We start from the raw sequence: 13,933 nt of genomic DNA on the forward strand, positions 1-13,933 counted from the left end.
TTCTCTCTCTCTCTCTCTCTCTCTCTCTCTCTCTCTCTCTCTCTCTGATCGAGTTCTGGGTACTTCTGGCCTTCTGGGCATGCAGCTCTGACGTCTTGCTTCTTCAACAAGCAATCTAAACGAATCATTAATACATAATAGGCTAAACACACACGACATCGTCACACCTAACTAGTTATATCGGATCATACCTACTTGAATTAATTTACTGGAAGCTTGAAACCTAACCTAACCACCAGTAATGAGTAATGACATACACTGAGATCTTTAACTTGTCCTAGATATATAAACCGGGCATACGTTGCCATTTTGATGTTAGTTTTTGCAGTCATGATCTGCTACAGAATGAAATCTATTTTAGAATCACTCACTGTATATGAATCGGAAAGCTCAACTGTATATATAATGGGGCGTCATGCGCACCTCATCATCATCGTCTTCAGTATATATCTTCACCATGCGCCAACCCTGGTTTCCTCATCATAAATCAATGATGGCGTTTTAACTTTTGCATGATGCTGTCCACAGTAATATTGTTCAATTGTTATTAGCTAGGTTGGTGTTCGAATTTATGGGAGTAGTTTCTTGAGAAATGGAGAAGAAAGTTGAGTTCTGCCTTCGCGATTCTGCAATCACTAGCTAGCACTGTAGTTGAGTATAAGCTTGACTGGGTTCTTCGTAGCTAGCACTGTACGTAGTTATGTATAGACTTCACAAATACATATGCTTAGGTCATGTCGTTCCCGTGCTCTGTTTTTCTATGATCATCATCAAGCGTGCGGCAAATGCCAGATTCAGATTTCAGAAGAATTTGCATTATGGGTCTGCATATTACGTACACTACTATATATATTGGGACCATTTTTACCAACCTAGCTAAGCTTACTACGGAGGAGGTAATCATTCGGTTGCTATTTTCATGTAAAAAGGAACAAGAATTAGCACTTTCACTCTGATATATATCAGATAAAGCCTTCTCAGTTGCACCACTGCATGTGCATGCAAAGTGAAGTATATATTTCAAATTTTCGTTTCATTTTCAAACAATTTGAATGTATAAGAAAGATGGATCGAGTAGCTGTGGCTTCGTGATGTGAGACCATGCATGCATGCATGCATGTACGTACAGCATGATTGATCGAGGCATCGCGCGAGCAACGGAGCAAGTGATCTTTCTTTTGACCTATCACAATTAATCGAACCCTAAAAGGATTAATTACATAATGTCCTTCATCTATAATACATATGCTACACAAATGAAACGTAGTTTGTTTGGGAAATTATAGACGGGAGGCTTAAGTTTAGATTGATTTTCAATATGTAAATTTCAAAAGTCATGACACAAATACCGTAATTACATTTACGTTCTATACATGATGACGGATGATGATAAAATACTTAATTAATCAACTATATATTATTTAAGGTATAATAACCAAAATATCTATTTGTGACAAGAAATTTTATTTAATTGATATCGATTAAATTTGATATTGAGCTCTATGCTGTTTATGCTTTAGAAGAGGCGTGTGCGAGCATATAGGCGCGCAAAGACATATTCATATAGCTAGTAGTGTGCAACTGCACATCAAACTTTTTTGGCTTAAAAAGAAAAAGAAAAAGAAAACTAATGTAGGAAAAGGAAGTAGCAAATCGATCAGAATGGTTTGTTTTGGAAGTTGAGCCTTTCTTCGTTGTTCGATCACTTTATCTCTTTAATGCTTCTTCAAATCTATCTAGGGTTTTACTATGTCGTCTGTCTCTGTAGATATATTGTTTGTGTTCTTTAACTTCTTAAAAGAAGATTGTTTGGCTTTGCTTTAGAAACCAGGAACCATCGTCCCAGCCTCCCCTCCCCACTTTGATTTCTTGCCTCCCGTCTCTAGCTAGTACTGCGTACTCGATCACCAAATAGCTAGCTGATCAAAGCTTTACGTATTCATATGCATATGCTTTACACATATAGCTAATTAAATTAAACCTTGAATATATGTGGAAAATATATACACATTTTCTTGTATATTTAGCTTTAATTGCTTTGATTGTCCCTTTGATCCATAGTATACCTTGCCAATTATTACATGCCTTCCTCAAGAAGTTAAGCAAATCTGATCTGCTTATGTTAATTAAACATTTGTCCAAATTTGCAAAATCACTTACCGATCGAGTACCAGTGTTTACCAGATTGTCTGGGTAAACAAATCAGAGCTAGCTTGACAAAATTGATGAGCAACAAGTAATACATTGCTTATGCGTGCATCTCTCTCTCTCTCTCTCTCTCTCTCTCTCTCTCTCTCTCTCTCTAACAATTCTTTGATGAATGAATTACAATCATCTCCTACAGTCATCGCCGAACACTTGCGAGGTCTGTTTACGAAGGATGCAGATTAGCTCATCAAAGACTCAACTCCAAGCAGGTAGCTAGGACTTGACGTATGGAAAGGATCATAATAAATTAAGCACTCGTGTGTAACTTGTAATCATCATTAAACCAAAATGTTCGATCGAAAAACATTAAAAAGAAACTGTGGAACTCGACTTTTTCATATTTATAGAAGATGTACCGCATGTTTGTTGATCTATAATTCTGAATAACATTGTTTGTACATTAGCTGAGTGGCAAGTTATTCTGTAACGACTACATATAAGACATAACTGGATGACACAAGTAGTTGTTGGATAATTGTTGAGTATCCACAACTTTAACCTATCGTATCTCCTCAGTCTCTTACAAAACAAAAAAATAAAACCAAGAGATTGATTGTGATAGCAATTATTTTAGCATATCTTTTGTTTTTGATATCGAAACTCAATCCAACATTTACACGTACGTAAAAGTCTTTCATTCTAAAACTATTTCATTGAGGGCATTGACGCATCGAATGTCATTCACCAAGAATATGACCAAATGAAGATAAGAAAAAAGTGAAAACATTCTTCAAATAAAACTTTAGGTACTTACTTAGACTTGTACAAAAGAATTTTTCAATGAACATATATATATTCAACTCATTATACTTTCAACAAGGGCTTGTAGTAGCTTTTCTGTCCAGCAAGAAGCAATGAATCAAAAGTGGATGTACAAAGAAGACTAGAAGGAAGAACTTAATTATGAAGAAAACCAAAAAAGTGATTTAGATCAGATCACGCAGAAGAAGAAGCAGGGAATCTCTTCCCCCCATATTTTTACTTTCAGCAGCGACTACAGTTTTGACGAAGAATCCCGTGGGGCCCGCAACCTGCCACCTGGCAAAACAGTGGGGGCTCTTCTCCCGCCACGTGGCACCGTAACATTTTCGACACGTCACAATGCGCGCGTTTAAAGCACACTCGCCGATGTCGCGCCAATTCTGGCAGGAATCTTCGATTCGGTTTGAAATAATAGGGGAGTGTGATACACGCGCGAATCGGTGGGGGGAGAGGGAGAGACGGGTCTTGGTCCTTCGAGAACAAAGACCGTTTCTTTTTCTGGCGCGCGGATTTCAGATCAAGTTTCACCTCTGGGGTAAAACCAGAACAGTGAACACCCCAGTCACTGTAACAAGCTTGATGCGAAACATGTTGCAGTAAAAAGTACTTGATACTACTGTTAATTTCTTGGGTAACGTATCTGAAATTATCCCACTTTTCCAGTACCTTCAAGATACTGCTCTACTTTTATTTTGGTTCTTTATCAAATTAGGAGCAGACGGTCATACCTGATGAGATAGTATACAATGAAATGTGAATTCAATTTAAGTATTCCAACATCCATGAATACTGTATTAGCAAATGTCAGTAGGATTGCATATAGTTACACTACAAAAATTTACAGGCAATAAGGAGATGGGAAAGAAAAATATTACGGAGTAAAAAAGACTTAGGAAAGACATCAGAGTTGACAATTAAGCATTCATTTTTGACCGCCCATCAGGTGATGGGCTGGTTGAGACAACACACTGACCTTTGATTGCAATTTGCATGAAAATGGCCAAAGGGATTTTTAGGCTAGGGAGCCACATTTATAGCTCTTGCCCTCATCAATCAATTTGGTTTTTTGTTTTTACTGTTTTGGAGTGTGGTGAAACCACTAGAATCAAAGATAGCCAGATCTAGCTAGTTTAAATTAGTTTATTTATCTTTGCACAAAATCACAAGTGGCAACAGAAAAGAGAGCTTTATATCAATCAGACATGTTCAACTTCCCATTATTACACAAGTAACCACAGGTACCATCACATCCTGCATTTCTTTCATCTCTATGCTGTACACCAATACAAAACTGGGAAGAAAAGATTACCTAAACTGTACCTAAACTGTATAGTTTATTTCTTCATCTACTTTTGCCTTTGACTGCTTCCCTGATACTGCATTTATTTTTTGTAACAAGTGTGAATAGACTAAAGATGTCAAACCATCTTGGCTCCAAATGGGTGATCATGCTCATCCTACAAAAGAAATCCCAAAGTAGTTAGGTAAGATATATGACTTCTTTCTGACTGGTGCCAACAATTTGGATCATGAATTAGACTGATTGAAGTCAAAGACACCATTCACTTTTCTCAGTCTTACCTCATTACCAAGATCAGCCACAACCCACAACCATTGTGCCAGAAAATTCCAAGTTTGCCAATTGTGACCTGCAAACATGTAGGGTTAGGTTAGTAATCATCCACAAAATCACAAAAATCTGTACCTTCTGTGATGAGCAAAGAAAGGTATGGAGAGATTTAGACAAAAGAATGTAGGAAGAAGAAGAAGAAGAAGAAGTGAATTGCAGCCAAACAAACTGAGAAAGGGAAAGAAAGTGAAGGGCCAACCTAGTTTTGGACTGTGGGCAACAAACTGTCTTTATCAACATGATGGCAGAATTTCCTTTGCAACTGAGCCGTGACCATCTCTGCAATTGGGGACCAAAAACTCAGATAAGAGCAAGAACATGACAAGGGAGATCTTCTCAACGATAAACTTTAACAGGAAAGAAGACATGTTTTATGGGCATGCTTTCGAAAACTAGGAAAAGTAATATTCCATCTTTTCATTGCAGGGGTAGGAGTCAACTGAGCCTTAATGGACTAAAGGATAAGGAAGAAGTTTAACCTATGAGTGAAAGTGTTCCAACGACTACAGAATCTATCTTTGTAATGACAGTAACGTTATTGGTAAATTAATGGAAGCTTTAGAAAAGCATGAAAAAACAGGATCATGAAAATAATTTACCTGACTGATCAAGGAGAACAATGTGGTTGGAAGTCGGAAAAAAAAAAAAATTGAATGTCACTCGCAGCTTAGATTCGGAAACATTCCTGTTTACAAGCCAAAGATAAATTGATTTAGTCGCAAAGTAAACTCAGCAAATGCTCATTCCCACATTTTGAGAATATTACCTTATGAGATCGTGGAATAAACTCTGCTTTCAGTGACGATGAATAATCAGAATTACAAGGCCACCTTTCAATATAAATGGAGTTGGGAGTATCCACATGAGTGTGGCAACAACTCCTCCACCTCAATCCTGGAACTGGAACAGCTCATGCTTTTCTTGATTCGGCTACGGTTAATGGACTCTACCTCTGCCAGAAATACGCTGTAAACTGGCCTGTGATCTGAGAACCTTGACTCTCCACGGACATAGGACAATTGATGGAGGCCTCTTCCGTGCCATAGTATACGATCACACCTACATATACAAACAGTGGGTTTAGATTTCATAATCAACAACTAAATTCTTTCAGAAATATGTTTCAATAAATTATGTTCATTAGATTTTCTAGTCTCATAGTTGTCTGAATTGAGTTTATTTTTGAAATTTTTGCTAAGGTTTGTAATTACCATGCTGGAGTTCTTCGCTTCTCCTTGTTGTGCCTATCATCACCGGCATACCTATCTGAATTGTTCAAATACTTATATGTTGGAGGGAAATATATCTTCCCTTCACTCCATCCCTCAAAGACACGTCCTCGTCTTTGCTCTATGCTTAGCTGAAATAAACCATCACAGTTTTAGATACAAGCATTTCTGAAAGTTAGTCAAAAGAAGAACACCATCTCTTTTCCTTTCCTTTTCTTCTTTTTTGGTCCCATGAGGGAACACAAGATGAACACATCACAAAGAAAAGCACATTGCTTGTAGAGAAATAGGGTTACATACCTGGTCATTTTCTAACAATGCCCTCCAGTTGTGCATCTCAACAAGAGCTTTTGCAGAGCGGTAAGAAAGGGCAATGCGATAATTCAAATCCCCAAGCCAAATGATTCGACTGCAACATGAAAGTTAGATATTAGTTTCTTTTGCACTGCAGTATTATGTTCTTTAAAACAAAAAAAACAAAAAATTAACATGAACAATGCAAGGAACAACAACTTGCAAACAAAGACAATAACTTAAATAAAGCATAGAAATCAAAATCAGATTGGGTAAATGGGGAGCTTACTCATGCTCTAGTATAGTCTGAGGAGAGTTTTCATCTCCCATTCCATTAACCCTGGGAAACCTTGTCTTCCTAAGGATCTCCAAGACATCAGAGTTTCTTCGAAGTTCATCTCCGTCCTTCTGCCCAGAGGTCAGGTGACTACAGATGAAGCAGAGGCTTGTTTGGTGCAAAGACATGCTAATTGAAATTGAACCCTGAAATACTCAAACAAATAAGTTTCCTACTTTGATTTTAAACATAAAAATTGACATGTATAAGTGATGTATATACCTTATTTCCAAGATAGCCCATCAATCCTCTGCCAACACATGACACCTTCATATTACGAACATCATCTCTAAGATCACTTTTAACCCACACTGTTAAGAAAATCCCAACCATTTGCTTGCTGGCAACCAAGCAGTACCTCGAGTTCCCTTGCTGTCTTTCTCTATCCTCCATCGAAAATGATCCACTATTGGACATCGGTGAATACTGTGTGACAACAGGTGAATCACCAGGTCCATTCTCATCATCAGAGGAACCCCATCTTATGTTAGGGTCATAGTCACTTGGTCTATTCCCAAACATAACTCGGTCACAAACACTGTACCGTCGATCAAGCTGGGGTTGCCGCATTGACATGTCATTCTCCATTCTCATGCTGCGGCTCAAGGATTGAAAGGACCGACGGTGGAAGAAGGATGAGGTTTTCTGCCTTGTTGATCCCTCAAAGTCTGAATCCAACTCCACAATTGGATCAGGAACTGGGGAAGGTGTATGAAAACCACAACTTGCACCAGGAAGACTATTTAGAGTCTTCCTTATAAGAGCTAGCCATTTTTTAGCTGGGGCATTGTCTTCTGTCCCCAAAACATTGCCAGCATTCAAAGGAACTATTTCTTGAAACCTGGAAACCAATTAAACAAAAATGATTGAGGATTCTGTTACCATAAAATTTTTGCATAAAAGTGATAGATTTTTAAGCACACATCTTGATCTATACAACACACATACCCTAGAACATATATGTCGGCAGGAGGAGAGGTATGAAGCCAATCTTCTAGATTCAAACAACTCGGTGGAGATTTTCCGGCCACATTCCATGTAGCTACAAATATCCTGTGCCAAAATGAAAAAAAGGAAAACACAAATAAAGACCAACATTTGCATAAAAAAACACCAAATGCAAAAAGTTTGTGCCTAAATCTATTCAGTGAGAAAGACAGTGCATAGTTGCATAGTACATACCTATAATTGTGTACATCTGTAACCTGTGACGCGTCCATGTCAATCTTACCTCGCCGGACTTTATCAGAGTGCCTCTTGCTTAACCTTTCTGTGAAGAATTTAAAATTGAGCAGAATTTAGCAGAACTCTAAAGAAAAGAGCAATTGGTTTCTTTATATGATTGCTTGATGCTGCTACACTATTGGGGGTTAAGAATTGGTGTGGTCCAAAAGAAAGAAAAAAAAGAAGAAATATGCAGAGATGATACTGAACCTGTTTTGCTTTTCTTGATTGTGCATGCTTCCCTCTCTGAATAAGTGTTCCTCCACTCTTCATCACCACCTGAAAAAGAAGAAGCATAAAGTGTGTTAAAGCTGTGCTCTTTCCACTGTTGAAGAGTTGCATCAATCCCACACAGCATTCAACACCACAAACAAACAAAATCATTTCAAGTTACCAAAAAAAAATTAATAATAATAGAGGAGAGGAAAGAAAGAATTGAAATTCACAAGGGGGGGGAAGAAAACAAATGACAGATCTTGAACTGCAAACAGAAGCAGCAGCAGAAGACCCAAAACATTATTGTACCCAAGAAGCAGAGCAAAAACCCATTTTGCTCTTGCTGCAAAAACCCAAGGTTCCCCCAAATCCACAATCACAAATTGACATCCAAATCATGCATGTGAGAGGGACACAACAGATAGAGCAACGACCTTCATAAACGACGTCGTCTGCGTGAAAATCCTCAGCTTTGCTCTTGATGTTGAGCCACTTCTTGACCAGAGTCTTGGGCCATGAAAGCTTCATACCCAAAACAACAAACAACATACAGAAGAAAACTCAGCCCTTTTGATTTCCCAGAACAAAAAATGCACACAAAATCATAGAAATGCAGGCATTTTATTCAAACCTTGCTTTTCTTTGAATTCCCATCTATCATTGTTTCACTGCTTCATAAGGCTATTATGGATTTGCAGCAATGAATGGCCCCACTCACCACTCTCTGGGTTTCTCTTTAGAAATCAATGTGGAAGACACAAATTCTAGCTGAGGACCCAAAAGGGTTCAAAGCTCTGGTTTTTTGAGCTCAAAAGTATTGGAAAAAGGTCAGTGATTTGGTTATAAGAAGACAACAAAAAAGAAAATGGGTGTGTGCCTCTCCCCTGTTTTAAGAGAAAAAACCCCCAGTCAGTTTCTGAGCTAAATTCCAAAACCGCCCAGTTGGGTTGTACTTCTTCTGAGATTGGTGGAGAAACAAAGAAGAAGAAAAAAAAACAGAGAAGTTTAGAAGGAAAGGAACACAGAAAAGAAGAGAAGAGAAGAAATTCTGAGATTCTGAGTAGAAGAGTATGAGATTCTGAGGACAACAAGACAATGTAGGTAGGATCAATTAGAGAGAGAGAAAAAAAGAGAGAGAGAAGTGTAAGTGTGTGTTTGTCTAAGGAAAACAAAAAACCTCGTTATTTCAGAGCAAAGTATCGAATTTTGAAGAGAATAAAGTGAGAGAGAGTGAAGAAGAGAAGAGAGAAGAGGGAGGTGTTTTTTGGTTCTGTGAGTCGAGGCTTTTTCACCCCAAAATCCAAGGCCGACTCAGCCTCTTTCTCTTTGCTTGGGGACTTGGGGCTTTCTATATATTGGTCACCCACCCACACCCAAACTCTCTCTCTCTCTCTCTCTCTCTCTTGCCACAGTTGGGTTTGATCTAAGCACTAGTGGCCACTCCTGGGTTAAAAGATGAAAATGGGGCAAGGTGAAAAAACTTGGGAAGGGAATAAATGCATATGGGAGTTTCTTGCTTCAATGCTTCCCCTTTCTGTGATTCTTTCAAGTCTTAGTTTCTGGTTTTTATATGTTTATGTGACAGTCTCTCCTGTCTTTACAAAATTATGTGACATGTGAATTTGCACAAAATGTAGGAATGTTTGGGGGAGTTTTTTTTGTTGTTGTATAGGTCAAGACTGTTCCCTCCAAGGTAGGCTTTGTGCTTTCTTTGAGACATCCATAGCCATAGGGTGTTATAGGGTTTGGTTTCGATAGAGAGCAAGAATATAAAGTAAACTTTGTGATTCAATCTCCAATGAGTTTGTGTTCATTGCTGGGTTTTGGGAGATTGGAAGAATATATGTGGTCCAACTTGAGAAGAAGTAATGAATCTCCTCAAAACTGTAAAAATGGTTGCTTTAGAGTTGAACATTATGTTTCTATGCTATGCAAGATTGAGCCTTTGATTGACTCCTTCAAGATTTGTGTCCAATAGAACAAGGGCAAATATCCCAGTTTTGGGGGTCTCTCATTGTTAGAAATCTCAGTTTGCTATATAAGCTCACACTCCCAGTTCTTAACATTGAATGAATGTAAATTGCTCACATTCCAATTTCACACATTGGATGAATGTAAATTTGATTTTTGGGAAACTAACATTGTCTAAAAAGTAAAAACTACTTGTTTTACTACTTGTTTGAGGGATTAAATTTTTGCTGAAGCCAAACCAGGAAACAGAAAATACCAGAGTAGAACAAGACAGAAGGCTAAAGCATTATCAGATTACACAAAGATAGGATCTTGTTAGGCCATTGAGAGTCCCTTAGCTCAACTCGACCGACGACCCACGCGATTCTCCTGGACTTTCGCGCAATTAAGTATGGAAATCATAGTTTAATCAACCCTTGCTTAGCTTGAACAAAGTAATTTCTTGGATTAAGCTCTTCAAGCTTGATTTGTTTAACTGAATCAGTCCTAATACCCACATGCTACATGTGGGAGACTGTGTGCTCATCCCTTATGTTACTCCTAATTGTTCATATCTCAAGGCTCATTGCAATGAGTTAGCACATTGTTTAATCTGTAAACAAAGATTATACTTGTAAACTTTAGAGCTTAGAGCTGCGAAAACTACAAAGGAAACTACAGTCTTCGTCTGGAAAATGGGTACACACGCTTAGCATAAACCCCATTCAATATTTTCCACTACCCTTAGCTAGTCTCTTATAATGAAGCTTCCACTACATTATAGCCAATTCATCGGTTTCCATTATATGTTGTCAAAGACTTGTCTAAGACATAAGATGTCCTACAAAAGCCTCCCTTTTCTGCTAACATGGCACCTCCCTTATCTCAGAGAGAGAGAGAGCTTTATTTGGCTATAGGGTCATAGTTTGTGAGCTCCAGCCTCCCTGAAATGGTTGACAACATGCATATTAAACTCTAGCTAATAACATTCCCTGTTTAGATGTCTTAGGAATCAAATGATCTTAGCGATCTGATTAGAACAAGTTTACATCACTTTAGAGCCATCAGGACTTTGAATTTCAAAGCTAGCTACCTGGTGCATTTAATTTTGTTGTTGTTGAAAGTTGTTGAAAGAAACCCATGGATAAACTGTTACCTACTCAAGAGCTCCAGCAGATGTAACATTTACCTCCAGACAAAGATTTACTACGAAATATCGAGTGTTATCAGTATCAACATTAGTGGCGGATTAAAAAATCTTCTTTTTGAGAATGAGATAAAGAACTTTACACTAAATTATTTTGTTTTGTCAAAATTTTCTTTTTTTAACTTATTTAAAACAATTTGTCGAACACTTTGATCTAACTTCTTTGTATTATATCTTCTTCAAGTTTTTTCTTAAACGTTTTAACAAGCATCTTTTTCTCTAAACTTCTAAACATACAAACATCGGAGACTCCATGAATCTCAATCGCTTGTATTGTCTCATCGTTGATTTAACATTCCCTTTTCTCCCTTGCAAAAAATCTGACTTTCCAGAACCTGAATGTGCTTATGAAGATGCCTGCCTATACATAATCCAGTTGACAACAATCATGGGGCACATTTTCAACGTCACAATTAACAAGGTCATATCAAGTTTGAAAGCAGGCAAAAGAGGAAGGTGATCTAATTCGAGGCCATATCCCTAAGATATTCTTATATAAGCAGTAAAGAGCACATAGATAATAGAATCTGGTGAGGACTGTAGGGGACTAGGAACAGCCACCGAGTTTGGCTAGTGCATATCACCCATGGCATCACCCTGCTGGAATTGAACACTAAATTTTCTGAGAGAAGAGAGAGCCATTAAGCTAAGCTATGTCAAATTAATGAAAAGAGTTATGGGCAAAAAGTTAGGATGAAGGGACTAGTCCTAGTCCTACCCTACAACTTGAATATAATGCATGCTCTCTTTTTATTCTTGAATGACAAGTGAAGGAGAGGAAGCCCTATTTGTTTCATGCAAGTTTATCATCAAAGTGGGATCTAAGAGGATACCATATAATTGGATCCAATTACATGATTATGTGAATGTTGATTGACATATGATAATGGACTCGTTCCTTATATTATAGCTAATGACACGTGGAACATCACACTCACAACTCCCTTAAATGTTCAAAAACAAGACAAAAGAATTTATAATCGTACCTTAACTAAAATAACGATAAATGATGAAAATCGGAGTTATGATTATGCTTGATAACAGATTCACTTCTTTCCAATGATAGAAAAAATAGAAAATCAATCCAATTCTACTCAAAGGTGTACTCTTGCATATATATACCCTAGTATCCAAATGAATGATTACTTGAAAGTGTAGTCTTGCATTCTCAAGAACAAAATAGGGGACCATGTGACCACGTAGAAATAACTTAGCAAAATAACCCCTTCAGTTTGGGAAAAGGGGTAAAAGAGGGAGTACACGTGAAATTTTGTTTTTGTTTTTTTTGTTTTTTTACATTTTTTTTTCCTTTTAGTAGAATAGTAGAACTATCAAGCTTTTATCACAAGCCAAAAATTTTCTTTCTTATTGTCAAAATTCAACAACCTCGAGTAAACGGTCATATATATTCATGTCATAATATAGTACAATACTAACTTCAAGAGAAGTTTATTACTATAAAAAAAAAACATTTATTCGTACATACACACAGCAAGATATAATTTAACTTTCGTATTAGGGACAATGTCCATTAGCCCTAATTTTAAGAATTTTATTCCCACTAACAAAATCAGATTTTAAAATTCCCAAAAACCAACTTAAACAGCAGAAAGACAATTATACCCTTAATGAATTAAATAAACCATTATAAAAGTCTATTATAAAATAAAGTTTCTATAACAGGATTCTCACGACCAATGACATTGACCGGACTCCGGGGGCTGTTGACCGGACTCCGACGACGGTTGACCGGGCTCCGGCTAGCGTTGACCGGGATCTGACAAAAGCTGGGGTCTACTAGGGGCAGTAGGAGGTCTGTCCGGTGGTCTACTAAGGGCAGAAGGGGGGGTCTATTGGGGGCAGTAAAAGGGTCTACTGGGAGTAGTAAGAGCAGCAGACGACTTGCGTTTTCTCCACCGCCAAACCCCTCACCAACAACAACAACCACACCAATATATTTTGCTCTGCCGCATTCAACACAAAACAACCAATATATGCTCCGCCTCTACAAACAAAAAAACTCCATCAACATTAGCATTGAATATTATAAGACCATATTTTATCTCCAAGAATACTTGTTACTTTGCTAAGTATCATGAATTAATGGGTTCTCTACCCTTCACCAATTCAAAATCTAATATCAACCATAACTCTATTTCTGAATCAAATACCATGACCAAAAACCAACACAGTAGTACTTACCTTACAGCCAAAAGTTTCAGGCAAAGTCCTCCAAATTACTCTCTGCACCCAAGGCAGAAGATCACCGTTGCCAACTCCGAAGTCCTCCAACGCACCCATGCCGATTCTCTTCGAAGGTTGGATGGCCAACGACATCGCCCCTCGCTCCCCACCACCTTCGACGTCGAGAATTTCCAGGGGTTTCCGGACGGGATCCTCGGCATGGAGCTCATGGACCGTTGTTGGAGCCAGTCGGCCTGGTCGGGACTTAGACGCCGTTTAAGATCTACACCGACGCGAAAACCGTTGAGGCCTACACCGTCGTCGTCGCCACCGGTGCAGTGGCGAAGCGACTTGTGTTCCCTGGCTCCGGCGACGGTAAGCGGCTCGTGTGCGATAGAGCTGCTCTGATTTTCAGGAACAAACCCAGCGAGCACTGGTGACGACAACAATGACTTATAATTCGAAGGTGAATAATAACACCGGCGGCCAGTGCATGAGGCGGAGGCTGGGCCGAAGCAGAGCGAGCAGCCAACGCCGAAGTTGGTAGTGGAAGGACTGAGCATGGAGAGAGAGAGAGAGAGAGAGAGAGAGAGAGAGAGAGAGAGAGAGAGAGAGAGAGAGAGAGAGAGAGAGAGAGAGAGAGAGAGAGAGAGAGAGAGAGAGAGAGAGAGAAGAGAGAGNGAGAGAGAGAG

The 13,933-nt window shown here is 38.5% G+C and overlaps 1 protein-coding gene across 1 annotated transcript; it reads right to left on the reverse strand.

The window, feature by feature from the left end:
- Nucleotides 1–5,433: 5,433 nt before the first annotated feature.
- On the reverse strand, nucleotides 5,434–8,561 carry LOC101307962 (type I inositol 1,4,5-trisphosphate 5-phosphatase CVP2-like). The gene is made up of 10 exons (XM_004292531.1): nucleotides 8,532–8,561; nucleotides 8,335–8,422; nucleotides 7,895–7,963; nucleotides 7,643–7,730; nucleotides 7,409–7,513; nucleotides 6,683–7,301; nucleotides 6,413–6,606; nucleotides 6,130–6,238; nucleotides 5,812–5,960; nucleotides 5,434–5,659 (listed from the first exon to the last, which is right to left on the reverse strand). Exons 1-10 carry the CDS (start codon nucleotides 8,559–8,561, stop codon nucleotides 5,434–5,436), a joined length of 1,677 nt encoding a protein of 558 aa, XP_004292579.1.
- Nucleotides 8,562–13,933: the final 5,372 nt, after the last annotated feature.

This window comes from Fragaria vesca, linkage group LG2, assembly GCF_000184155.1.
Source record: "Fragaria vesca subsp. vesca linkage group LG2, FraVesHawaii_1.0, whole genome shotgun sequence".
Lineage (NCBI taxonomy): Eukaryota > Viridiplantae > Streptophyta > Magnoliopsida > Rosales > Rosaceae > Fragaria > Fragaria vesca.

Coding starts and splice junctions, on each gene's coding strand:
- LOC101307962 (XM_004292531.1), bottom strand. CDS start 8,561: ATGATAGATGGGAATTCAAAGAAAAGCAAG. Junction 7,731..7,894: donor AATCAAGAAAAGCAAAACAG/GTTCAGTATCAT, acceptor AATTCTTCACAG/AAAGGTTAAGCAAGAGGCAC. Junction 7,302..7,408: donor GCCGACATATATGTTCTAGG/GTATGTGTGTTG, acceptor ATTGGTTTCCAG/GTTTCAAGAAATAGTTCCTT.